Here is a 26,943-nt window from a genome sequence, read left to right as displayed (position 1 = left end):
TTGACTAAGAGCATGAGTGAATGCGTCTTGTCTTAGCATTTAGTCACTACTCTTGCTGTTCCTCTTTCCCCCCTCATCATGCTAGCTCTCCCTGTATGGGTTTATTTTATACAATACAAGTTTTTTTTTATTATGCTATCTTATAAGTGAATTATTACACAAATACTTGTAGAGTAACTGCATTTTCATTAAATGAGTTCACTATCAGAGTAATATTCTGATATAACTTTGTACTATAAATCACTACAGAGAGGATATGTTTCTCAGCTATCAACATGGTTCTGTCTCATATTGACTTTTTAGTTACAAATTTAAATCCATAATTTTTAAAAGTCATAATTCATCATGTGATGAGAATCCAACATTCAGTTTTCATCCATCATGAGTTTAAGAGGTCAGTTTTGGAATACAATAGCAGAGTGATTATGTTACTGGTGAAGGAATCCAGAGCCAAGGGCTAATGGATGGAAGGAGGAGTTCTAGTCCCATTAAAGCACCTGGTGGGGAGGGGGTGGAATAAAGCTGGAATCTGAATTAAAAAGCTGGAATGGCAACCATGAAGCCACAGGACAGTTGTAATAACCTACTTGGTGTTCTTTAGAGAAAAGAAATGATGGTATTTATCCAATCTGACTTGCAGCAATTTAGTTGAATCTTAACAGCCCTATGAAATGACCTAGCAAGTTAAGTAGTGGGTCTCTACTATCTTCCCAAATAATGGTCAATAACAAGAGGTGATCTATTTGAAACATCAAGTTCTTAAAACCTCGACATAGAGTCATACAGATGTACAGCATGGAAACAGACCCTTCGGTCCAACCTGTCCACGCCGACCAGATATCCCAACCCAATCTAGTCCCACCTCCAGCAACCGGCTCATATCCCTTCAAACCCTTCCTATTCATATACCCATCAAAATGCCTTTTAAATGTTACAATTGTACCAGTCTCCACCACATCCTCTGGCAGCTCATTCCATACATGTACCACCCTTTGCGTGAAAAGGTTGCCCCTTAGGTCTCTTTTATATCTTCCCCCTCTCATCCTAAACCTATGTCCTCTAGTTCTGGATTCCCCGATCCCAGGGAAAAAAACTTTGTCTATTTATCCTATCCATGCCCCTCATAATTTTGTAAACCTCTATAAGGTCACCCCTCAGCCTCCGACGCTCCAGGGAAAACAGCCCCAGCCTGTTCAGCCTCTCCCCATAGCTCAAATCCTCCAACCCTGGCAACATCCTTGTAAATCTTTTCTGAACCGTTTCAAGTTTCACAACATCCTTCCAATAGGAAGGAGACCAGAATTGCACGCAATATTCCAACAGTGGCCTAACCAATGTTCTGTACAGCCGCAACATGACCTCCCAATTCCTGTACTCAATACTCTGACCAATAAAGGAAAGCATACCAAAAGCCTTCTTCACTATCCTATCTACCTGCGACTCCACTTTCAAGGAGCTACGAACCTACACTCCAAGTTCTCTTTGTTCAGCAACACTCTCTAGGACCTTACCATTAAGTGTATAAGTCCCTGCTAAGATTTGCTTTCCCAAAATGCAGCACCTCGCATTTATCTGAATTAAACTCCATTTGCCACTTCTCAGCCCATTGGCCCATCTGGTCCAGATCCTGTAATAATCTGAGGTAACCCTCTTCACTGTCCACTACACCTCCAAGTTTGATGTCATCTGCAAACTTACTAACTGTTCCTCTTATGCTCGTATCCAAATCATTTATGTATATGTCAAAAAGTGGAATACCCAGCACAGATCCTTGTGGCACTCCACTGGTCACAGGCCTCCAGTTTGAAAAACAACCATGAAAAGTTGTTTCCCTTGGCAGGATGTCTCTAGAGCATGGGGTCATAGTCTCAGGACAGAGATCAGTCAGTTAGGATAGAGATGAGGAGAGATTTCCTCAAATGGTTGTGAGTCTTTGAAATTTGCTACCCTTGGGATCTGTGGATGCTCAGCAGTAAATTCTATTCAAGACAGAGGTTGTTCATTTTTTGTGTAAAAGAAAATTGAATGGTATGAAGATAAAACAGGAAGGTGGAAGGAAATAGAAAAATGGGGACAGTTTTATTGGAGAATGTGTTGCTGGAAAAGCACAGCTGGTCAGGCAGATTCCTGATGAAGGGCTTATGCCAGAAATGTCGATTCTCCTGCTCCTCGGATGTTGCCTGACCTGTGCTTTTCCAGCTCCACACTCTCGACTCTGATCTCCATTATCTGCAGTCCTCACTGTCTCATTGTCTTATTGGAGCAGATTTTGAGGCACAAGTGACTTTCTGTTGTTCATATTCACCATGATCTTATATTAAATGTTGGTCTTGCTAATGACATCCACATTCCATGAGTCAATTAAAAAAAAATCTAAATTTAAAAATATAGCGAAGAACATTTGACTAACAGATTCTAAAGCCATCTCTAAGTAAATACTAAACTAAATGAGCAGTTCTCTGAATTTATGCTCCCTCCTTGGCCATAGATCATTTAGAAATGTCAGGCATATAGTCCATGTCATTTTAAATTCAATAATTTTAAACAGAAGGTAATGGGAAGCACCATGCTCAAATTCTCAATATTTACTCTCAGCAGCTAAGACACAACACCAGAAACGTGCATTGATAAAAATATTCCTCAAGGCTACATTTGAGGAATATACCAAGTAAATACAGCTTCAGTGTTATAGCATTGAAGAACTTGATAAAAAAAATTGTCTGGGTCCATTGCTTCCATTTTACATTGAGTTCTCCTCCACATGTGAAAATTCTCCTCCATTGTGAAAGGAAGTGAGAACTAAAGCAGCTGAATGGAGAAATTAAAAAGGACAATGCAGGTTAGAGCTGATCAAGCATAAGAATATTTTAATTCCCATGAGAATTCCCTCAATTACCATCATAATTTGAGGTGAAACTCCAGAGAAATGGCGTCAATGATTTGTCTTCTGTCCTTTTAAAGATACCTGCAGATCTTCTGCTAAAATTGTAACAATTGCAAGAGACCCAATGGAAACTCACAGCCAAGAAACATAGCTTGGAGTGTGACTCTTGTGGCACAGTTCCACCCGATCCAGAGGTGTCGACTAACATCTCTGAACATGTTGAGTAGGCAAATATCTACAGATTAGAGTAGTACAGTCAGTTAAAGTCAATATCTTCTTCTCAGGAGAGTAAACTCATATCATATATATTCTACCTAATTTTTTGTTTTAAATAATAGCCTGGCCTATCACATCCTTTCTGCACTTTATAGACATTTAAAAAAAAAACGTGTTTGGTCACCATAGCAGGTATTGTCACTACAATTAATGTAAACACAATCGAGAATATAAATTTCCTGAGCAAATTTCCTCACTCCTCAGATGCTGAAGTTAACTATATCCATGCAGCAAGATCTGGATAATATCCAGGATTGAGCAGACGCATGACAAGTAACACTGCTTTGCATGCGTGTGGCACAAAAGACCACCTCCAACAACAGAGAATCTAACAATCACCCCTTGATGATCAATGGGATTTCCATTGTTGAATCCCCTATTATCAACATCCTGGGCTTTTCCATTGACAGAAACTGAACTAGACCAATCATATAAATACTGTGGTTGCAAGAGCAGAAATTCTGCAGTGTGTACCTCAAATCCTGACTCACCACTCTTCAGTTGTCTGAATGAGTGCAGCTTCAATAACTCTCAGGTAGCTCATCACTGTGCAAGACAAAATAGCCTTTTCATTGGCACTGTATCAATAACTTTCATCTCCAATGCACAGTGATATAGCAACGAATATCACCTATAAGATGCCCTGCAGTAACCAAGGCTCCAGCAAGAGCACCTTCCAAACCTGTGACCTGTACTAGGTAGAAGGACAATACCATCATCTGTAAGTTCCTTTCCAAGACTTCCACCACCCTGACTTGAAACTTTATCACATTCCTTGATCATCATTGGGTCAAAATCCTGGAACATCGTTTACAATAGCATTGCAGATGTCCCTACACCCTAAGGGCTGCAGCAGTTTAATAAGGCAGTCTACTCCAGAACAATTAGGGAAGGGTAAGAAATGCTGGTCCAAGCAGCAAAGTAAAACTATCCCATGAATGAACTTAGAAAATCAACCATTGAGATTGCCTCTGAATATCCAAAGTTATATGTGCTGTACCACATGAATTCTTCATGGTGAACTCTGCCTATGACACCTCTGGTCATAACTAGAATTTGACATTCACTCGAGGTTTTAAACTACAACACTCCAAAACTCACCAAGGCATTTCTGCAAGCAACATCTATTTTATGGCACTGCCCAGGGACCACACTTTTCAATATCCTTCAGAGTGTAGTGCTTAATCACACCTGCCTACAACATGCCCATTTCTACATGGAGAAGTTCCCCTAAACATATTATAAATGATTCTTTCAAATTTCTTGATTAACAGTCTGATTTGAGGCACAGATTAACACAGCTACAAGTCATGGCACTTTAAACCAAAGTCTTCTGTTTGCAGAGCAGGAATACTACAAATTGAAGCATTCATGCACCTCCCAGTTGAAACATCTGTTATGTCTACCCTGTCATAATTTTAAAGATCTCTATCAGATCAGCTCTCAGTCTTCCCTTTTCTGGAGAAAACAGCCTAGTCCATTCAGCTTTTCCTGCTAGTTATGTGAGAGTGAGGTCTGTTTTCCAGCAATAGTCAGCTAAACAATTCAAGACTATTGCAGACGCAGTGATCATTGGATAGTTAGAGATAGATTGACTGTGGATCCTTTTCGATTTCACTAAAAGTGAATTTGAATTTAAATAGAAAATGCTGTTATAGGAATTTAGATATATTGTCCTTGATTAAACAGACACTAGAGAGGCATTTGATGAAGTAGGTTTTACACACTCCTGCAGTGTGTACTGACATGTCTGTATTATCTATAGTCACATGCAGCCTGTAATATCTAAATCTATTCAATCATTTTGTGATTGCCAAACAGACTCCAGTTGTTCTAACAATGTTTTAACCTTTTAAGTTCTGCATTTCCAAAGCAACAACATGGTGTAGCATTTTGAGATTTTATTGACATAGCTAAAGCTGAATAAATGCAGAGAAAATGTTCAGAGCTTCATAAACTGCTTTCCCAATATTGCCTGAATAACCAATAAAAAAGGAAGACCGGTCAGGTAAGTTGGATCAGATTAAAGTTGACTGCGTGGTGTTTAATTACCATTCTGGCTGTGTAAAGTCATAAGAGTTGTACAGCACGGAACCAGACCCTTCAGTCCAACTTGTCCTTGCCGACCAGATATCATAAATTAATTTCATCCCATTTGCCAGCATTTGGCCCATATTCCTCTAAACCCTTCCTATACCCATCCAGATGCTTTTTAAATGTTATAATTGTACCAGCCTCTACCACTTCCTCTGGCAGCTCATTCCATACATGCACTACCCATTGTGTGAAAAAGTTGTCCCTCTCACCTTAAACCTATACCCTTTAGCTTTTGACTTCTCTACTTTGAGAAAAAGACCTTGGCCTTTTACTCTAGCCATGCTCCTTATGATTTTATAAACCTCTATAATCTAAATTAAGGGGCTGCCTCCTTACTCTGTTTGTAGCAAAATATCTTGGTGGTTTGGCAAAACATCAGCAAAGATCTTCCTTCAGGCAGAAAAGAAGAACAAATTAAGTATAGCAACTATCTGCAATGCACAGTAATCTGATCAAGAGATTCAAATAAAGAGATATGCATCAAAACCCATTTAAAGTCAGCATCACACTACACAATAGTAGGAACTAAAACAATAATGCAAAATCATGAAACTTCTTTCATCTCAGTTTTGATTAAAATAGTAAACTAGTGAAAAGGGAATACAAGCAGATCAATGTACTTATGATCAATACCAGATTTCTATTCAAAGACTTTATAAATGGATGTTAATGTCAGCTGGAAAACTCTGGCTCGGTTTCAAGGTTTGGAATTATAGAACATTGTGCCCTACTTTAACATCATGTTTTATAACTTTGAACTCTGAAATTACATTCCAACCTTAAAAATCACCAAAAGATACCCATCATCACAAACTAAATTAGAAACAATTTCTGGTCGTGTATAGATTTGCCTCCATGTTGCTCATCATCAACAACTGTATTTACATAAGAGGATCAATCATTGTCATGTCCACTATATATCCATTGAGAAATTCCTACAGAAATCTAATTGGAAACTCTATCCAGTTTGCATTGTGCAAGAGTAGCCCACTCAGATGTTTTACACTATTTGGAACAGTATTTATGATAAGTATTTGTACTGTTTTCTTTATTTTAAATGAACATAATTGGGATTAAATGAATATTATTCCTATTTTCATCAATTGTAAATAACTAAGTTGACAGGAACAAATTGTTACACCTCAGGTCAGGTAATGGGGATTTTTAGCTCAAGCACATGTATTATCAAAAATGTTGGACAGGCACATTATCCATTCGATAAGTCTTTGCGAATATTTTGTGTTTGAGAATTTGATTTATTGTGTACATTTACGCTGTGGTAACAGTGTGAGAATCTTTTTGAATAGTTCCCCATGGGGACCATAAATATATCCTTAAAACTATAGTGCCTAATCACACCTGTCTAAAGCAGGCCTGCACTTGAAACGGTTGAGATATGCAGCCAAAAATGAAACCTCTTCCCTTGATCTTTGACTATGCCTTTGTGCCAGAGCAGACAGTCTGTCACAAAGGAATCCACTGTGTGAAATGGGCTCCTGCAAAGAATTAGCACTCACGCAAACATTGTATGTTCAGCTTTAGGAAACAATGTAATGAGAGAAGAGGGGAATTTAAGGAATATAAACAAATACACTTCGAAGAAAATGATTTAATCTAAGTTTTGGAATACAAGTGACCTCTATTCATTGCTGTGGCTGTGTTGCAGGTATCTTTTCACACTGAAACATGCATTTAAATAGCGTAAGTTAACAGCAGTGAATAATATTGTGTTGCCCTGTCAGTAGAAAGCAAAGCTCTGCACAAACAGACATAATGCAGAGCTCTGGACTGCTGATTCGTGGTGAACTTTCTAACAGGACAATATCCTCTTTTCTAAAAAAGTGTACTTAAAGATGGTCTGAGGAGGCTGCTTTCAAATTCTTAAGCCAATTTCCTTATAAATTTAGTATGCACTTATTATATAATGTAGGAGGACTAAAGAGAGTGATGCAATTGAAATGTAAAAGGTATGGATCAGTTAAAGAGGAGTGTTAAACTCAGAGGTGGAAGAAAAGACTCAGAAGGACTTGCAGTCCAAAAGCAGCTTTTATCAGGGTGGGAACTATCAAAGCTAGAAAGAATAGCTGCGCGTGAGAAACTCAAGGTGGAGGCAAAGGTCCGTGGACAGATGATGAATCAGATCAGCACCTGAGACCATGGGATAGTTGAGGTTGTGCCTCATGAGGTAGATGCAAGAATGTTTGCCTGCTATGTCATTCCATAAACCAATCCCACAGTAGAGCACAGCATTGTGTCTCAAAGAAAGGAACTGACCACTCAATTTGGCCCAAATGTGACTATAGTCCATATTATGTGGTTTTCTCTTAATTATCTTAAAAAATTAGGGATCAACAATAATTAATGTACTCTCTTGATCCATAGCCCAAGACCAGATAACATAAAACTAGGCTCTTAGAGCATCACCAAAGAGACTGCTGTGAATGTAGTAACTATGTGTGATAGCAGTTTATGAAGCACAGAGTAACTTCAGTGTGAAATGTCTGCTGAATTGGATTTGTGGTGTGCTGGATCACATATTTTCCTGGGAGCTATTTAATAGCTTTCATTCGAAGTTACAGTGGGATTCCATAAATCACCTCCAATGTGGGCAAGCATAATCTGTTGATTAGTTGATGATAGGAACATATCATGTAATGTAATTCTTATGTTAACCTCCATGCTACACATATCTGATCACACACAGAAATAGGACATTTAACCCAGCCAGTATGTATCAACATTGGAACCCCACTCAATACTTCTCCTATCATGATAATGGTAAAATATGGAGTATCAAATTATAACTTTCATCATCTAATTTTAATATCTGAGGCTTTCTTGGAATAGGATAACTGTTAAAGAGTGAGGAACATTGATCTATAATGACTATAATGATCACCTGATCACAGATTGAGACAAGTTCAGGAAGCCAATATGAAATAAATAAAATCATCTGAAATGAAATTACTACTTTAGCTAAAGATATTGTAATCAATCAACTGGGTCAGGGATCAAGAAACTTTAATCTCCTGTCTTAATTTACGCTAGTATGAGAAGGCACAAATATTGGATATAGAAGGTTGCTAACATCAATCCAGTTTGGTAAAACAATGGGGCCAGACTGAAGAATACACAAAATAGCCATATTTCAAACATTGCTGACAATGCAGCAGTTGAGGAAAAAGAAGAAATGGATTGGTGACAGCAAAGACTCAAAGTGTCATCTGAAATCCTTATGAAAATCCTTGGTGACTATCATATAGTGATAGTCTCCTGTTACAATGCTACGAAGTTCGCTCAGGTAGAGTTGGGGTTGAGGAGGCATAAATAAATTTAAATGATTACATTGTCTCAACAAATAATTTTTTTTTTAATGCAGTCACACTAGCTATATCCCTGGTCGGAATTGTCACCAGAGGCCGTCAAACCTGAGCAATTATAGGAATGACTCTCACCACTGCCAAAGAAATTAAAATAACCTAGCTCTAAGAAACAATCACTTGGGGGGGTCAACATGGAAACAAAGACAACACTGATATCTGTCTGTCAAGACTCCTCACAGGTTAGAAAGGTTAGCCTAAAATGACACCAAGGGGCATCTTTTACACAGACAGGGTGGCTCACGTGGAATGAACTGCCTGAGGAAGTGGTGGCTGCAGGTACAGTTACAACATTTAAAAGACATTTGGATAGGTACATCAATAGGAAAGGTTTAGAGGGATATGAGCCAAAAGCAGGCAAGTGGGACTAGTTTTGACGGATAAGGATTGGATTGGAGGGTTTACTTCCATGCTATATGACTCTATGACTCTTTAATTCTATGATACATGCCATATTTATTCAACTGAACTTTGCCTTATATGATTTTTTTTGCATATCTTCACATTCATTTTATAAATGGATAATTGGATGAATTTTGATAGGATTGACAACCTGTTTTAAGCTGTGTGAACATTCCTTCTATAGCCAAAAAGTCTTTGAACTGGATTTAAATCCAGGATCTCCCAGCACAGAGGCAGAAGTGTGACTAACCGAATCACTCAGATTGAACTGTGAATCAGTAGCAAGACAGAATAGTGCTTTAAATAAGAAGTCCACCAGCAAAAGCTCTGTCATATGCTCTGAATTTAATAAGACCATCAAACAAATGCTTGTGTCTTTTTTGAATTCAGCTCTACATACATTCAGGCAAAAGTCTTGTAAAGTCAAATCAAAACCCTGTATCTGAATGACTGAAAAGTGTCTCCCCTGCTAGGTCCTGCTTATTCAAAGCTGAAGTGTCAACATTACAGGGAGGCCAAAATAAAACCTTCAATGATAGACTTGGGTGCTCCTTGAAACACGACAGCAGTGACATGAATGACTGCAAAGAGCTTGTTTCCAGTCATTCCAAATAGTTACGATTTGCTCATCATACTGCACCGTGCATTGAATTATAGCAACTTAGTGAGGCGGCGACGACAGAAAAAGGAAGGAAATGAATCTTCACTTCGAATCCCACCACCTCACAGAACATCCTGTCCTATGTGTACAAAGATCTGCAGGTCAGTAATTAGCCTATTCCATGACATGGAGACCTATGGCATAAACCTACAGCCCTGAGTCACAATTTCCTCAAATCAAGTGAAAGATTTTGCTCCAAATTTGTTTTTGGAGTCTGGATGACCAATGTCAGTGAGCTGTGTCTTTGTGTCAGGCTGGCAAATACAAAACAACTGGGATCCAGAAGACAGATTTAATAATGTTGACACCAGAAGCTGACGCTGAGGCATTGCACCCATACAAGTTAAAACAACAGCTATAAGAAATGGTTTTGGATGATCAGGAGTCATTGGATAAAAACCGACAGAAACTTTACTTTCTTCCACTAAATTCATTTGGAATCTCCCAGTTACCACTCCAGCAGTAATCAGCTGACCCAGCACAGAGTGATGCTGGAACCTAGAGCTTTCTTAGTGCAAATGCCTAGGTATCATCTCAATGTTTACCTCCCTGTCCCCAGAATTTGGAGAATGTATTTTGCTGAAGCAACAGACAATGTCCTCTCTGTTTTAACCACATGACATTACGCTATAAGATAAATAATTTCTTAATTTTGCTTCTCCTGATCATCCAAACAGCAGGAATGCTAAAGTTATGTTCCAACACTCTTAAAAATGGGAATTCTCATCTGATATTTGTGACACAATTTGCCTCCATCTATTGAATTTCAAGAAAACCACAACGCAGCTTTCTCGTTCCTCCTACGGCAGATTCACTTTGAACGATGTGCTGTGTACATTTGATTTGTAACCATCTCAAATTCAAGCTGGTATGTCCTAATAAAAGTAATAGCATTTCTTTTAAGTGACAATATATCATTTACAGGGCTTCACTATAATGTTACCTTCAAGCCAAAGTCCAATTTATGTTATTTATTTATATTTTGATTTAAGGATTTATTTTTCAAAAGCTTTCAAGTCGCAGTCTTTAAAAAAACCCACACAAGACATGCTTAATCAGCTTCAATTTAAATTATAATATAACATTTCAAGATGACAGAAAGCAGTAATTAGGAATTAAAATATTGATTAATAAACAGTGGAGTTTTCAACAGTCTGCAAGCAGTTGAAGGTTAGCTAACTGCTCCCTAAGTAATTAACTTAGCATCTCTAATTTATGGAAAAGTTATACCAACTGGGCTCTATTTTTGCCATTCACTGTTCCTAAGGATCACTTCACTGTCTAAATGGACTAACAAAATTGGAGTATTGAAAGCTGCTGTGAAATGAATGGCCCAAAATCAAACTGACCCATAGGTTTGACAAGGATGTTGCCAAGGTTGGAGGATTTGAGCTACAGTTAGCGGCTGGGACTGTTTTCCCTGGAGCATTGGAGGTTGAGGGGTGACCTCATAGAGGTTTATAAAATCATGAGGAGCATGGATAAGATAAATAGACAAGGTCTTTTCCCTAAGGTGGAGAGTCCAGAACTCGAGGGCATAGGTTTAGGGTGAGAGGGGAAAGATTTTTTCAAAAGAGAACTAAGGGGCAACATTTTCACACAGAGGGTGGTGCGTGTATGGAAGTCTTGGAGGCTAGTACAATTACAACTTTTAAAAGGCATCTGGATAGGTATATGAATAGGAAGGTTTTAGAGGGATATGTCCCAAGTGCTGGCAAATGGGTCTAGATTAGGATAGGATATCTGGTCGGTGTGGACAAGTTGGACCAAAGGATCTATTTCTGTGCTGTACATACCTATGACTCTATGACAACAGGTAACATTGCAATCCTGATCTTTGATTCAAGCTGAGTTAGTTAATCTCCACCTGGGTGGTACCAGGTCATGATGATTGAGAAGGAAGAGAAAACAAAATCTGACAGAGTTTCCAGTGTTAATTGTTGCCCAATGACCCCTGTACAAAAGTCTACATGTTTATAAATATTATAGGGTGAGCATTGAATCAGGAAAGCTTGTGATGACTCTCAATTGAACATCTTGCTACCACTTATTACCCAGACTCACAATGAAGACACACCAATTAAGAAAAATGCCACAGGATGGCTGGCAACTGTAAAAGCCATGTGAGGCAGCACCTCTGGGACAGAAGGAGAGTAGGGAGTAACAGTGGGTTTTAAAAATAGAGACCGACTGTAGAATTGTAATGAAGCAAGTCAGGTAATATATTACCCATACCGTTTAACCAGCCAAGAACTAAACTGTACTTTGTTTCTGAACAACTAGACAGATGTGGAATATTGTGCAATTTCCTTCATTATGATAGGATGAAAAGAAACCATTTGGATCACAAGTTTGCCATCTAAATTGTAATCAACAGTCTTGATTGTTGAGAATCTTAAAGAATTCCCTCTCTAATTCTTAGAGAGAGGAAATATGAACCATCAATTCAAACTTAAGGAAAAAAATAGACTTATTATTGTCAAGTCCATATGGAGTTAATTCCATCGTAATGGGTAATCAGTCCCTTTTTAAATTTGTCTAATATTGTTGCAAACCACGTTCGGATTAGTCCATTTCCTGCTTATATATCTTGTGTTCTTATCCCCATCCCCTTCTGACAAAATAAACTAAAACAAACACACGATCCAGGCAGTGTGGAAGCTGCAAACCCCACAAAGTGAGAGAACAAAAGGCTTCACTGAAACCTTTGTGGTATCTGCTAATGTTTTACATCTGAGCATTTTAAAAAGACCTCGGAGATTGGGGGGGTGAGTAGACAAATGGAACACACAGTTGACTGAAAGGAAAGGAAAATCTTAGTCTTTGCTTTTGACCACAGTCACTCCGGATGATAACTGTTCCACTGTTTCACCTACTCACTATCTAAAGTTTAAATTCTTGTCCAGAAATATTTATCTTTGTTCCTGGTGTAACTTTCAACATTTACTGTTTCTTGCCTTTTCTTTCTAAACTACCATGGTAACTGTTACAAATATTTATGTATGACCAATATTGGCGCAGGGGGTTTGTTTCTCTTTGCAGTTATAGATGAGAAGCACAAAAGTAGACATTGCGTTGTTATGCAGGAGCTACCACAGTTTACACCTAAATGCTGCAGGACATTAAATGTGTTATGTTATACTTGGAATTTGCTCTAAATTTGCTTCAGTTTAACCAAATATGTGGTATTTTTACTCAGTTGCTGATCCAATGAACTCAGAAGTAGCAATTTGACAAAATTGCAACAAGGCTTTGGAAAATCAAAAATCTACTGCTAATCGTATGCTCTGGGAAAATTGTACAGAAAGTTTTCTGTAAAATTAATCAAAAAACCTTGTGCCAAATTCACATGCTGGAAATCATTTTCACTTTAGTCAACAGTGTAATACATGCAATGGCAAAGTCCATGGAAATGAATTTCAGGAAAAGGATTTAACAGGTGGCTAAACTGACATCAACCAGTTCATACCATTCACTCCTGTGAGTGTAGGATAGAGAGAGACAGACAGACAGACAGACAGACAGACAGACAGACAGAGAGAGAGAGACAAGGACAGGGATTAGAGAGAAACAGACACAAGGCAGAAAGAGATGGGAGGCGTGAAAAACAAATTTAAGAAGAGAAAGACACAAACAAGGAAAGGGAGTCAAACAAACAAAATAGAGAGATGCACAAAAAGTGAGAATACACAAAGAGTGATATGCAAGCATGTCCAGCAAGGCATCATAAACACACAAAAAAGAACAGATGGGCAGAAATATTTGAGGACACAGATACAGCTGCAGACAGATGCTGACTTTATTTTGCAACAAAGCCAGCAATGGCAGCCCAGATTTGGGGGATCACTGTTATAAAGTACAGTATATAAGAAAGAAACCTCTCTCTGGAGCTTATGAAAGGGTTGCATTTATGTATAAAGCATGATCTCAGGAGGTCCCAAAGTGCTTTACAACAAATATGTTTATTGATTTGTAGTCACTGTTGTAATGTTGAAATCCAATTGTCACAAATATTGGCCAGTGCATAGCAGATACCTCTTCTATAAAAACATGGCATTGGGTCATTTTTGTCCACTTGGGAGGAAAGACTTTATTTAAAAGAAGGCAACACCTCTGACAGTGCAACACTCCTTCTTTACCGCATGGAGCCCTTGATTTTTGTGTTAAAGTCTCTGAACTGAACCAACAACTTTCCTGATTTAAAGAGATGACATTGTCTGATGTACAGTTGGCATGGATACCCACCTAAAGAGATGGTTCATGCCAGGACCCATGGATGCAGCAGATATCTCACCCTCAATTAGAAATGCAGCCACCAAAGGGAGAGGCTGTGATTCTCTCCCATCTCAGATGGGCTGAACACTCAGGAGGCTCACATGGGCCACTGATGTCCTTTCTCATTTACTGATCTGAAATGTGAAAACAACTACACAAGTCTAATTGTCTGTGTTTTGCTCCTATGCAATATCAGGTCAAAGAGGATGATTTCAGCCAATGTTCTGGTGTGAGAACCTTCAAATGATCTTAGTTAGAAGTCCAAACATACAAGACAAAGGTCGTGTAGCATCTTGGTTGTGACCCTAACTCAGAGGCAGAAGGACTGGGTTCAAGTCTTACCTACCCCAGCATTGTGTCACATCATGTCTGAAGAGGTTATTTTAGAATAGCTAAATTTCATTGAATCCCTACAGTGTGGAAAGAGGCCATTTAGCCCAATGTGTCTGGACTGACCCTCCGAAGAACCCATAAACCAGCCCCCCACTCAATTCCAGTAACCCCGCATTTTCCAATGATCAGTCCACCTAACCTGCACATTGACTGTGGGAGGAAACCAGAGCACCTAGAGGAAAAGCACACAGACACAGGGAGAACATGCAAAATCCACACAGTCACCCAAAGCTGGAATTGAACTGGGATCCCTGGCACGGTGACGCAGCAACGATAACCACCGAGCCACCGTGCATTTATTTGAAGATCATGGTGTAGAAGGGCATTACAAGGAGATGAAGGTCTTTATACCCAGCTGAGAAACTCAATTTGGTTCTTGGGTTGAATAGGCGAGTCTTACAGCTGACTTTTCAGTTCGAGCAAATCAGCAACCTCCATCTCCCCTTGTTGGCTTAGTAGTCAGCTGTGAGACTCAGCCGTTCTAACACAACACAAAACAGACTGACATGGCAGCTGACAGAAATGCTAGTCAGCTGTGACTTCTGTTTGGAGCCATGATCAGTTAATTAGAAAGGAGCAGCTTTCCTGATTAAATGGCTTCTACTTCGTTACATTCAGAGTGTGTTTTGTAAGCATTTTATTTTGTCCATTTGGGTTTCCTCCTCCCTCCCCCAAGAAATGCAATATATATTTGTTAAGATTTGTTGCCAGTGATAGGGTAACGAGATGTGCTCTTGCCTCTTCTCCCCTCTGTGCAATAAGCAGAAATCCCTCTTCCTCTCTGTACAGCATCAGCATGAAGAATAAGACCATGGAGAACTACGTAACTCCTGGTGTTGTTGCAGCTGGAACACTGACTGCTGAAAATCGGTGGGCTTTCCAGTGAATTTCTTCATAGACATTTTCCTAAAGCAAACACTTTTCCTCACTCCCCCTTTTCATGGCTTCAGCTAGCTGCTGGAATATTTCTGCTACTCACGTAAGGACTATTGAAATGCTTCTGGCCAGCAACTTCTGGGAGATCAAGCTTTTGATGACATGGGTACAAAATGCAGCTTTTGACAGCTGAGGCTGTCAGACCCAGTTGACTTTCCGCTGCGGCAGTTAGCATTGGCCAAGGAGGTAGCAAGGATGAAGGTATGCAAGTGTCTTTCGACAGCTCAATAAGTGTTACTCCTCATGGCCAGAATTGCTTGGGATCAAAACATCATCACTAGATCCTAATATGATGAGGCAGTCGCTTGTTTCTGCTGCGTGTGTTCCTGATCAAACTCAAATCTACCTCTGAAATAATTATTGAGTGGGGATCAACTTGTAAAACAACAGCCGCATTAACATCTGGGCCTATATTTTTAAAATTACATTTACGCATTGGGTCCAAATATTGTACAAATCTAGCTGAATACTTGACAACACACAGAGATTTATTCAAATTTAGTAAATATGCTATTAAGATTATATCATAATTTGTTCATTATTGGCAATTTTTGTCGGAAGAATTCCTGCATCATTTTCGAGATTTGAGAAGAGTGTGGAACCTGCTGCTATTTCATTCTTGGGCTGACACTGTCCTCTTCATTCCACCCATTTTGAAACAGTTTCTGAGCCTACAGGGAATTTACAATGACTAATTCACTGGAATAGCACGGAACACATTACTCCCATAAGGTCCTAAGAGAATTAAATATTTGCCTTGCCGACAAGACCACTAGATCACTCCGACAAATCCTCAAAACATGACCTCCATTGGATGCAAGACACATCAATCTCTACCAGCACTTACATCACCAAAAAGAAAACTGCTGATTTAGATTGCAGAGCAGCTCGTCAGATGCACCTTGAGCACGATATTTATTTGAGGGACAGGGAGAATGTAGCCAGTGATGAGGCCAAAATAGTATTTGCACTAAATGTTAGAATTAAAATTGATAGGAGTCTTTTACCTGCTCTTTGTTGGTCACACTAGATCTCTGAACTGCTTCGGGGGTTGGGGTATGCTTTGATGATTTGAGATTCAAGCTTTATTTAAGTTGTTTCAATCTGAGATCAAATGGCCCAGTATGAAATCATCTGGACACACGTACAAATATCTCAAATAGAATCATGTAATTTCAACGTGCATTTTTAAATGGGAATTGACTTCAAATTTATTCTCTGTAAGATTGTGATCTTTCCAAAATGCTTGTAATTAAACAATAATGGCAGCACAAATCATTGTGTTAATTGGAATTACAATGTGTAAGTTTCTGGTTGTGCTTAAGGCGAAACATGGGAAATAAGGATGAGAAAAGAGAAACTGCGAAACCAATGTAGAAGCAACAACATTTAACCTACTTGATTTGACAACTCATTGAACACGTAGGCTTTTTGTTAGACCTTAGGGTTACCCACTCACCTTCTGCATCTTCTGGTCTTGTGAGGTCAATGACCCCTGGACCAACCTTCACATCCTCCCCTGTTTTTCCTGTCAGCTGTTGTGCAAGATTCTCAAAGGGCACCCGTTCCTGCACCGAAAGAACAGAAAAATCTGTTAGTTTTTTTTGTGTGACAGTCACTGTCAGTCTTGGCAGCATTAAGTGCTGCTGGATCAGCATCCAGCCTTTACTAGTTATTTATCCATTTTTTTTACCCCCAAGGAACCTGACTTGTGTTTAACCACTTACTCTGCTATTTCAAACTCAAATGAGATAACATAACAGATTGTAATATTCCAGTATGTGGAAACTCTGTCGATGTTCCCTTTATCAGTATGAAACAATATTAAATGTCACATCTGCTTACATTTGGAGCAGTAAAATAGCAGCCCAGACCAGAGAGCTGAAAATTTGTGACACATTCTTTTTATCATGGTTTATGCATTACATAAGGGCAGATTATTACCTACTGCTTACACAATTTTTGAGAAACGAAGTAGCAAAATGTCTCATTCACAAGAATACAAGCTTGGAACAATACCTGGAATAAACTGTGAACTTATTTAAAACTAGCTACGGAATAGTCAAAAGATTGTGGTACAGAACTGAAAGTTTATTTCCAATTGAGAATGAATGTATCTGTTCTATAACTAAGGGGTGGGGCTAACTATAGACCAATTCATGTCCTCCTTCAGAAATATCTGTGGCATAAGTTTGCAAGTCCGTCTGTGACGAAGTCACCTTTGAACAAATCTGAAGACAGACTTTGCACTTTCCAAACACTTTGCACTCTCCCAGGGCAAACACTGCTTAATACCATCTGCTTATAGAGACTTCAATGAAAAACATTTTGAAGATTAAAGGTAACTTGAAATTGTGCAAATAAAAGTAAACTAACTGGGTTTGAACTAGATGAAACCACAAAACACTACTCCATATTGGGGAAAATGGAAGCATTAGCTGCTTTTACTTTTCCAGTCATTTTTCAGATCCATTTATTCATACTACTGATGCAGACTGATAGTTTCCAATTTGGTAAAGCAGCAATTATCGTCTCCCATAGTCAGAGTAGTCAATTATGCCATGTTATGGAAAGATGATATGATGTGGTGTTATTTGTTGATGCTTATTTATTGAGGAATAGAGTAAAAGTTATCCTAATAGCTCACTTGAATTCTTTAATTGCATTGAGAGAAGACTCTGATCCTTTCCACCTAAACCACAGTAACCTAGATCTATGCAAGATCCCTGAGATAGAACAGAGCTCTACTTCACCATTGCACAAAGTTTTTGTAACCTGAAACATTTCTTTCTGTATGTCACACAGCAAATGACTATTTTTTTTTACTCTAATGCACAATGTTTTCCCATCAACAAAGGGAAACAAATGAAAATAGACCCTCTATAGTTTGATTATACTACCTCAAACTTCAAGCTTAACTTCATTCCAGGCTTTTGCCTGAAACGTTGATTTTCCTGCTCCTTGGATGCTGCCTGACCTGCTGTGCTTTTCCAGCATCACTCTAATCTTGACTCTGATCTCCAGCATCTGCAGTCCTCACTTTCGCCTTCATTTCCTTCTACTCAATTCACAGCAACTTATGAAAGATTTATAACATTTGTTCATCAGTATCAAATGGATTCTGGCCACCTTGCCTCTTGAATGACACACTGCTCCAGTTCGGCTTACTCTGCTTCATTGCCTCCATCCAATCATCTAGCATTCTTTACAGATTTATTTCAACAAGTGAATTCGCCTCATCCGTGCACACACTTTACTTCTTCAGTTTCAAGTCTTCATCATTGTGCTAATAAACCAGCCACTAAGACTTACCTACTGTAGGGAAGCATCTTTTTTCTGCTTCCACCTCACCCAGTGTTATCGCTTATAAAGGGCAAAATAGAGACTTAGAAGTGGAAGAACATGTCTTCTTTGTTACTGAAATGCATGTTCACTCCTAATAGTTACTAGCACTGTACAGTATATTGTAGTCATTTATAAACTGAAGAGTCTTTTTATTGGGAGGTATCGTGTGGTCAAAAATTACACTTGCCCAATTACATGAAGTTCTAAGAAGTCTTTCAGCTGTATAAGAAATTTAGGGTTAAAAATATAAAACATTACAAATAAAATTAATGTATTTAAAAATATATGGTTTTACACTTACAGTAATAGGATAACTCGAAACTGCTTGAAGATTGTATGCTACATTGTACCTCACTGGTCAAGAACAGTGTGTTATCTAGAAACACTGTGGTGTCACATTGATCTGGAACACTATATACTGACCTATTATTTTAGAAGTCTAAATAATATTACGAAGTAAGCATACTAAATTGACCTAAATTGATACAATGCACTACATTGTAACTTCATTTTTTGAACAATAAGCTACATGTCTCAATGACTGGTATCTGCTTGACCTCGATCTGGTATGGGAGAGCTATAGAGTACACTACACAGTATTTTCATTGATTCTGGATAGTACAAAAGTGCTTTAATTGGGAGCATTATTAGTAACTTTCTTCTCTCAAAATAATAAATTACACTACACAATGAATATACTGATTGAAAATACTTGGTTTCAAAGTCTGGTGCACTGGTTTTAAACTATGGTTTGTGTTATGGTACCTGGAACTGTATATTATGTTTAAGTAGATCAACTGATTGATATTCCAAACAACATACCAAAACCGTACATATTTTACAGAACACAATGTACAGAATAATAAAGTTATCAATTGATTAATAGCTCTGAACAGTGAAAACATACACAATGGATTCCAATTCTCATACACTTAACCCCACAGGACATGTATTCACATAAGAGAACCTGTACCATGAAATGGCATTATTTCAATGCATGTTCAATCCAGATCATAACATTGAGGGTATTGGATGGCAACTTTGAGTAAACTTCAAATGCTCTGCAACCCCTAATAAATATTAATAACAGTGCTGGAGAGAGCCATGATTTTAATGAAGGGGCAAGTGAAGGCATTTGCCAAAGTGATCCGATGAACATATTCTAGTCTATTTTACACAAGACGTTGAATGAAACATCAATAATAAGTCAATGACTTGATAAAATGCAAAGGAGGCCTCCAAGGTTTTGTAAGCTTCTGTGTACTGGAGAAAGGTCAGTCTGACAAAAAGTATCATTTTACACAATCTGTCTGATAACACGACCTGCTGCACAGCACATGCTAACTCTCACACAGCACAGTACAAAGGATAAAGAGACAGAAGCCCTTTCTGTCAGCCTAACTGATGCTGCAATTTAACAGTATGAGAAGCTCATACATAAAGATGAGTTGGCTGTGAAATATAACTGTTCCATTACTTGAGTAAGTCTATCTAAAAAATCTTGAGCATCATGATTTAGATGGCTGAAAGATTTGCATGCTTAAAAATAAATTGTTCTTCTTGAGCCTTTATTTAAATTTACAAAATAAAGCAGATTAATCATACTATGTTAAGCTATAAAACAAGTAAAAATGACAATTTTAGAATTTAACTATTGTTAAAAATATAGACAGGCATTTTCAGGCAGAGTCTCAATACAAAGCAAGAGAATTTGAGAAAATTTACCAGATATTACAGTCTCTCCATTTGATATGCTGACTGGCTTTTGTAGGAATTTCTATTTGTTGTTATTTCATATAAGCCAAAGAATTTTTTTTTTGTGTGTAATATGTAGAGCAAAATTATAACTCTGATTTTGCAGCACCACAGAGGAAGTATTTTCCCATCTGAAATGTAGCTTCTACATTCCATCGGTGAGCAGAATATCTGAAGCAAGGTACAAACGTGTCATGAACAGGTATTGTTTCTTTCAGATGGGCACTTTTGTAACCTCACAACTATTTAAAAGGGATTATGCAGTGCAATAAGTTTTGAACAGTGAAAGAGAACTCAAAAGAACATTGTTATAAGTCTTTATTTTAGATCACAGGAAAAACACAAAAATGGAATGACGGCAAAAGGATGCTGTTTACTTCAGAAACACATTAATAAAACGATTCCATTAGATTTTACTGAACGATGTGAATATTTTGCCTGCTTTAATTGTGTTTGTGATTTAATTCTTATAGTTTCTTTTTGTTACTTAAAGTCAGTAAAGTTTCATTGCAATCCATTACACACTGACAATTCTATTACAAGATCATCTCGCAGCATATAACATACTCATTGGGTATATGGTCTTTGAAAATGTGAACCTGGCCTGAATTAACGAAGAGACCATACAGAAAGTGGCACTGTCAATTAAAAGTATAATTTTAAAAGCACAATAAAGAAAACTGAACCGGCTGGTCTGCAGATTCAAAGAAGCCAAATGTTAATACATCACATAAGTAATGTAGGTAGATATATCTACCCATGCTTCATCAGTCAATGTAGTCAGGGTCTAATGGAGATTTCTTTGCAGCAATTGAACCTCTGTGTTAAAAAGTTGCTGGGTGCATGCTTTAAGTATCTTTAGATTATGATAAACAAGATAGTGCTCATACATTGGAGGAAGAGATTGAGATGATGAAGGACTTGTTAAAACCAAAGCAATGTTAAATGTTCCAAGGACTGCATCAGCAGCATCAATCATATCTGAGAATTATCACAGTTAATGAACGAGCAGCAACAGTGATGATTAATGTACTATTTCTAACAGTGACCAAAGTCAAAGATCTGAGGAGTTCAATGCCACAAAGTGCACTTTTTTTGGTATAAACTGGAAGCTAAGAAAATAACCCACTGAGTGAGGCAAGTTATGTAGGAGTTTACAAGACATTTTCAAGTTATCAGAATGATGGATTATTCATCCCACTCTGCACAAATTAGAATTAGAATTCCTACAGCGTGGAAACAGGCCCTTCAGCACAATAAGTCCTCACTGACCCTCTGAAGACCAACCCACCCAGACCCATTCCACTACCCTATATTTACCCCTGACTAATGTACCCAACCTACACATCCCTGAACACTGTGGACAATTTAACATGGCCAATTCATCTGATCTACACATCTTTGGATTGTGGGAGAAAACTGGAGCATCCGAAGGAAACCGGAGCACCTGAAGGAAACCCATGCAGACACAGGGAGAACGTGCAAACTCCACACAGATTGTTGCCCAAGGCTGGAATTGAACCCAGGCCCCTTGTGCTGTGAGGCAGCAGTGCTAACCCCTGAGTCACCGTGTTTAACCTGGCTGATCCTCTCTTGCTCCAGCCTAGTAACCCAACAAAATGAGCATGAAGACATTCAAATTTCTTAATTAGCAGTCTTGTTAAACGAAAGCAAGATTCACTTCATCAAAACAATTAATACTTTTTATCAAAAGAGATAGTATTGATTAGAAGGAGAAAGAAAGAAATTCCACAGTCCTATTTTCTGAATACCAATCAATTTTCCAATGCCTACAGTGCAGTTACTATGGTGCGGAATTTACTGCCATTGTAAACTAAAATTATATTTTCAATATTTTAGCAAGAAAATACATGTGATGATTCCTGCTGGCCCAGAGAAGAATCAGACTGCTTTTATTCACTAAACAATACAGATCAAAATAACCCATATTGAGTTAGATGAGGTCAGCCAAAGCTGTAGTTGAGGGGTGACTATAAACTTCTTCCACTTTTCTTTTGCCTAAGGACAGGGGGGAAAAAAATTCTGCTAGCATTTATTTTCCTCAATACAACAATCCAGTGAACCCTGTTGGACAGTGTGTACGTGTAAATGGTGGATGTACAGCAAGGTCTGGCTCAGTTATGATTTCTTCCACGTAAACTGTCTTGCTGATACTTGCTGCAATAGATGAAAGGAATGAAGCTTGGCTGCTGGGTGAATGAGTGGAACCATGCACAAGCAAAGTGTCAATGTTTTAAGGAAAATGCTGACAATCAAAGATCATTGGCAGCACTAGTTTAGAAAAATCTTAGCAAAATATATTGCATCTTTTGATTCCCCTTTATCTATCTTGTTTACGACCTCCTTGTAAAATTCCAATAAATTGGTTAGGCATGGTTTTCTTATCACAAAGTCAAGCTGACTCTGCTTAAATACATAATATAATCAGGCAGAGTTTTATACTGCATCAAATTGGTTACTTGTTGGTAGAGGTTGCTATGGACAATGCACCCATTAATGCTGACAGACAGTTAATTACCAGATATTGTTGGAATTTTAAATCAGGCAGGTTGACTTTGATTGGGTAGGGTATTTGGGATGAGATTGAACAGATTGGCAACAGAGTTTATGCCATGTCTTACAATACTGATTTGTCCGAAGTGCACAAATTTCTTCTATTTTTTAATTTGATCTATAGATACAGGCTCCATAAAATCACTTGAATGGAAATGGTTTGGAATCAATGATACCAGTAAACATGTTGCAAATCTCACTGATCATGAACTGTTTCAAATTGCGGAGTCTGTCCAAGCACACGGTTTCAATTTTGGCGTGTGTTTAGCCGATATCAAACAGAAAGTTATGCTTCCTGAGTTCAAACTTCTCAACTCCAGATATTCTGTCACAAACAAATGCTACCTGAAGACAGTCAATCCTTGAAGGCATGCAATGTTTAGCACGCAATATTGCAGGTTTTCAAAGGAGTTGTATAATTTTACATGCAAGATGATTGTGTAGCAACATTGCAAGGGCTCAAGGCCAACTTAGACACACATATTAGTAAATCTGACAAGGGGACTGGAATAATCAAACTTAGCATGCATGACCATCAACAAAATTCATGTCATTCTTAATACAGTTAACCATAAACTTACCTTCATTGGTCAGTACACACATTGGATTCTCACAATATAATTTGACTGTTCTGTTAGGATGGGCTTCATTTTAACCTTGCAGGTACCAGTGCCTGTCAAATTGTACAGCTAAGTTGTGGATAGGGTTTTAAATTTCAAAAATAGGGGAGGAAGATTCAATTGAAGGGATGCCTAAAAAACCAAAAAAGCAATTAGAGAGCAGATGTGTAGGGTAATGAAGAGATAAATAATGATCAAAGTGTATCAGGAAGGGACGAACAAAAAGTGCAGTAGAAATTAGAACCAGAAAATAATTGTGATCATAAGTCATAGCTTCAGGGTTTATAGCTAGATAAATCACTAAAAGGCAAGAACAGAAATAAATGACTATGATTTGATACCTATTATGGAGATGTGATTGTAAGGTGACTCAATATTCAAGGGTATTTGAAGTCCTGGAAAAATAGACAAAAAGGAAATGGATGTGGGGTAGTGTTGTTAATAAAACAAATATCAGTGAAGTGGAGAGGTAGCATTTGTTTTATGACAGAATAGCTGGAGCTGAGTAGTGATATAACTGCAATAGATCATGATAGGGAATCAGTTTGCATGGAAATAAGAAATAACAAGTGAAGAAAGAAGGTACGTATGGAAGATATCTGTCAGCCCCCAATGGGTTGCCTCACTGCAGGACAAAATATAAATCATAAAATAATAGATGCGTGTAAGGAGGGCACCTAGGATTGTCATGAATAAGTTTAATCTGCATATTGTTTGAACAAATCAGTTGACTCGGGTAACATGGAAGACAATGTTATAAAATGCATCGGGGTTGTTTCTTAGACTACGTTGCACAACCATCCCAGGAACAGGATATTTTAGATCCAGTAATGTACAAGGAAGGAGGATTAATATGAGATCGTGTAGTTAAGGATCCTTTAGTGGCTCGTGATCCTGACAAGAACTTATTGAATTCTAGGAGATTTCCAGTGGATTGGAAAAGAGCCAATATGACACTCCTGTTCAAGGTGGGAGAGAGACAGAAAGCAGGACAATTACAGTTCCAGTTATCTTAAAAAGCTATAGGTTTGAAAATGCTAGGATCCGTTATTAAGGAAGCAATAGCAGGACATTTAGAAAAGATTACCACAATCAAGCAGAGTCAACATAGGAACTCGCAGATGTGGTGCCTTTCTATTTCCAGAAGATAACGGATCACTTCCCAATGTATATAGTGAAGTGATTTTAGTTTAGCTTTTAAGTCTTATTCAGAACTAACTCTAATTCAGAACTGCCTTAACTCAGGTGTATTTCCTGATAACTTTCTTACTCAGTTACACAAATGCTTGGTTTCAGTTTTATAAGATTTGCATAACTATCCCAAAGGAGAAGCTGCTGCTCAAGAATGTTACCTTTCTCCAAGTAATTCGATTAATTTTAATAAGTCTCAGCTATCCTATAAACATCCCAGAGGATTTTAATGGTCTGTGATTTTTCACTTAAGAAAATATACTTCCTCACTTAAGGAAATGGATAAGATATTATCTGAGTGCTTCTAATACTTCTGAAATTTTAGTGAAAGGGTCTTTTTTGCATTATTTGGATCAAACCCTCCCCATGCACAATCAACATGTGCAAATATGCATGCCAACTCCCTTGCAAGTTCTCCAACTTTCATGAGTTGCTATATCATTTAACTATATTTCTGAACAATTTGGTGAAGATTCCTTTATGAAGGTGTGGGTTTTTAACTTAGTCGATTTATTTATGATGTTTTATACTTGTTTGTCTCTTTTTATTCTCCCAATTAAAAAAATATCCTTTGTAAAAGATTTAACCATAAAGGTGTTTCATTAACTCTAAAATGAATCTTTTTATTTATATCTATAAAGGTGTGTGTCTGACCTGAACAGTTATACATATTTCCCAATCAAAAATATTTTTCTAACTAGATGTTGTTACAGTGTAAACTCATGAAACATCCTACGACAGTTATTCTGGGTATTGAAAAGTACATATTAATCTAGAAAGTGTAAGGTATCACACAAGTGTGAATAATAATTTCAATGCTGGTATGAGGTAGGTTTGTAAGCCATTCATTCTTTACAAAGATGGGCAGATTATATCAATACCATATTTCTTTGACTGCTTGCAACAACTGCAAACAGCACAACTGACCATACTCAACCAGCCTATATTTGCAAAACACGCAACACATTGTCAAACATTAGATGTTATTCTACAATCGAATAACATTTGCTGGATAACACTGAGTTTGCAAAGAAGTATCACTGCCAGCTAATTTCAGACTGCCAACCAGGCTCACATTTGCATGTACTAGAAACTAGGCTATTCTTTTCAGACAGAAAGAACATGTGTATGCACTGCACCCATTTCAAACTACTTCATTTAAACTTTAACCAAAGCCTGACAGTTAATTGTCAATCAGCAAGGGTCATTGCATTCTCCTTGGCAATGTCTCTACCACTTGCCAATGAATCAGCAGTCTCCTCCTATACAGCATAAATGTAATAGTTCCTTGAATTTTTTTTTTTTTTTTGCAAATTGTCTTGATGAGAGCAAGGCACAAAGCTTCAACAAAATGCATCAGGTTTCAGAAAGTATTCTGTAATAGTGTAAATGAGCATTACTGGTTAGGTATTCCATTGTACTCTCCTACTGATTTTTAGTACATTACAAGTGATTTAAAATTGACTATTGCGCCCTGTGTTTTTATGGCAGTATCGACACAGTTATCATCCATCCACATGCTCCATGTGCACCGATTTTCAGAGTAGAGATTAACACTTGCAATATCATGACTAAACGTTTATCAATGAATAATCAGCAAACGATTACTGAGAAATGTTGTCTCTAGCACTTATTGTAATATGTTATAATCACAAATTCAGTTCATGTGGGACACCCATTGATATTCCCATTTCAAGGCAGATTTGCAAAGCATTATTGTATAGTGCTATGCACTGGCAGATGTGAATTTGAATTTCTAACTCAGCTAGCATATGTATTTGGACTTATCCTACCATATAATGCAACAAAATGATTTTAGATGTGTTAATGGGCAATTCATTGACCAAAAGCAGATGGGAGACAAAAAGTGACTGAATGGGAGTGGGCCAAACATCAGCATATCATTACTAAAATGTTCAATAATGAGCAGCAATGACATTGCCTTTAGATAGGACTGGTAGTCATTTTGGTCATAAGGAATGGAGAGAAGACCAAAGGAATTTGAAAAGTTAAGCATCTGCAAAATTAATGTTGGGAGAAATTTATAAAAGGCCCATGACCCCAATGGCAGGGGTTCAAACACTATTTCAGCTGTGGCAGTTCATAGAGGTCTGCCTCCTTGCTGCCTCATGCTCCACTCAACTCTCCTCCCTT

At 37.9% G+C, this 26,943-nt stretch overlaps 1 protein-coding gene across 24 annotated transcripts in view; it reads right to left on the bottom strand.

Moving 5' to 3' along the window:
• sox6 (SRY-box transcription factor 6) overlaps positions 1–26,943 on the bottom strand; it is a 636,702-nt gene that overhangs the window by 17,534 nt on the left and 592,225 nt on the right. For all 24 annotated transcript variants that reach the window (XM_087996501.1, XM_087996502.1, XM_087996498.1 and 21 more), the window contains one exon: positions 16,764–16,872. In XM_087996501.1, coding sequence (XP_087852627.1) covers positions 16,764–16,872 — 109 coding nt within the window. The remainder of the gene's footprint in view (positions 1–16,763; positions 16,873–26,943) is intronic.

The sequence above is a fragment of the Chiloscyllium plagiosum genome, unplaced genomic scaffold (assembly GCF_037043375.1).
Source record: "Chiloscyllium plagiosum isolate Xiang-an unplaced genomic scaffold, Cpla_swu_hap1 HiC_scaffold_18, whole genome shotgun sequence".
In the NCBI taxonomy this organism is placed as follows: domain Eukaryota; kingdom Metazoa; phylum Chordata; class Chondrichthyes; order Orectolobiformes; family Hemiscylliidae; genus Chiloscyllium; species Chiloscyllium plagiosum.
The sequence above is the reverse complement of the archived record's forward strand: the minus strand, read 5'-3'. Positions and strand labels throughout refer to the sequence as shown.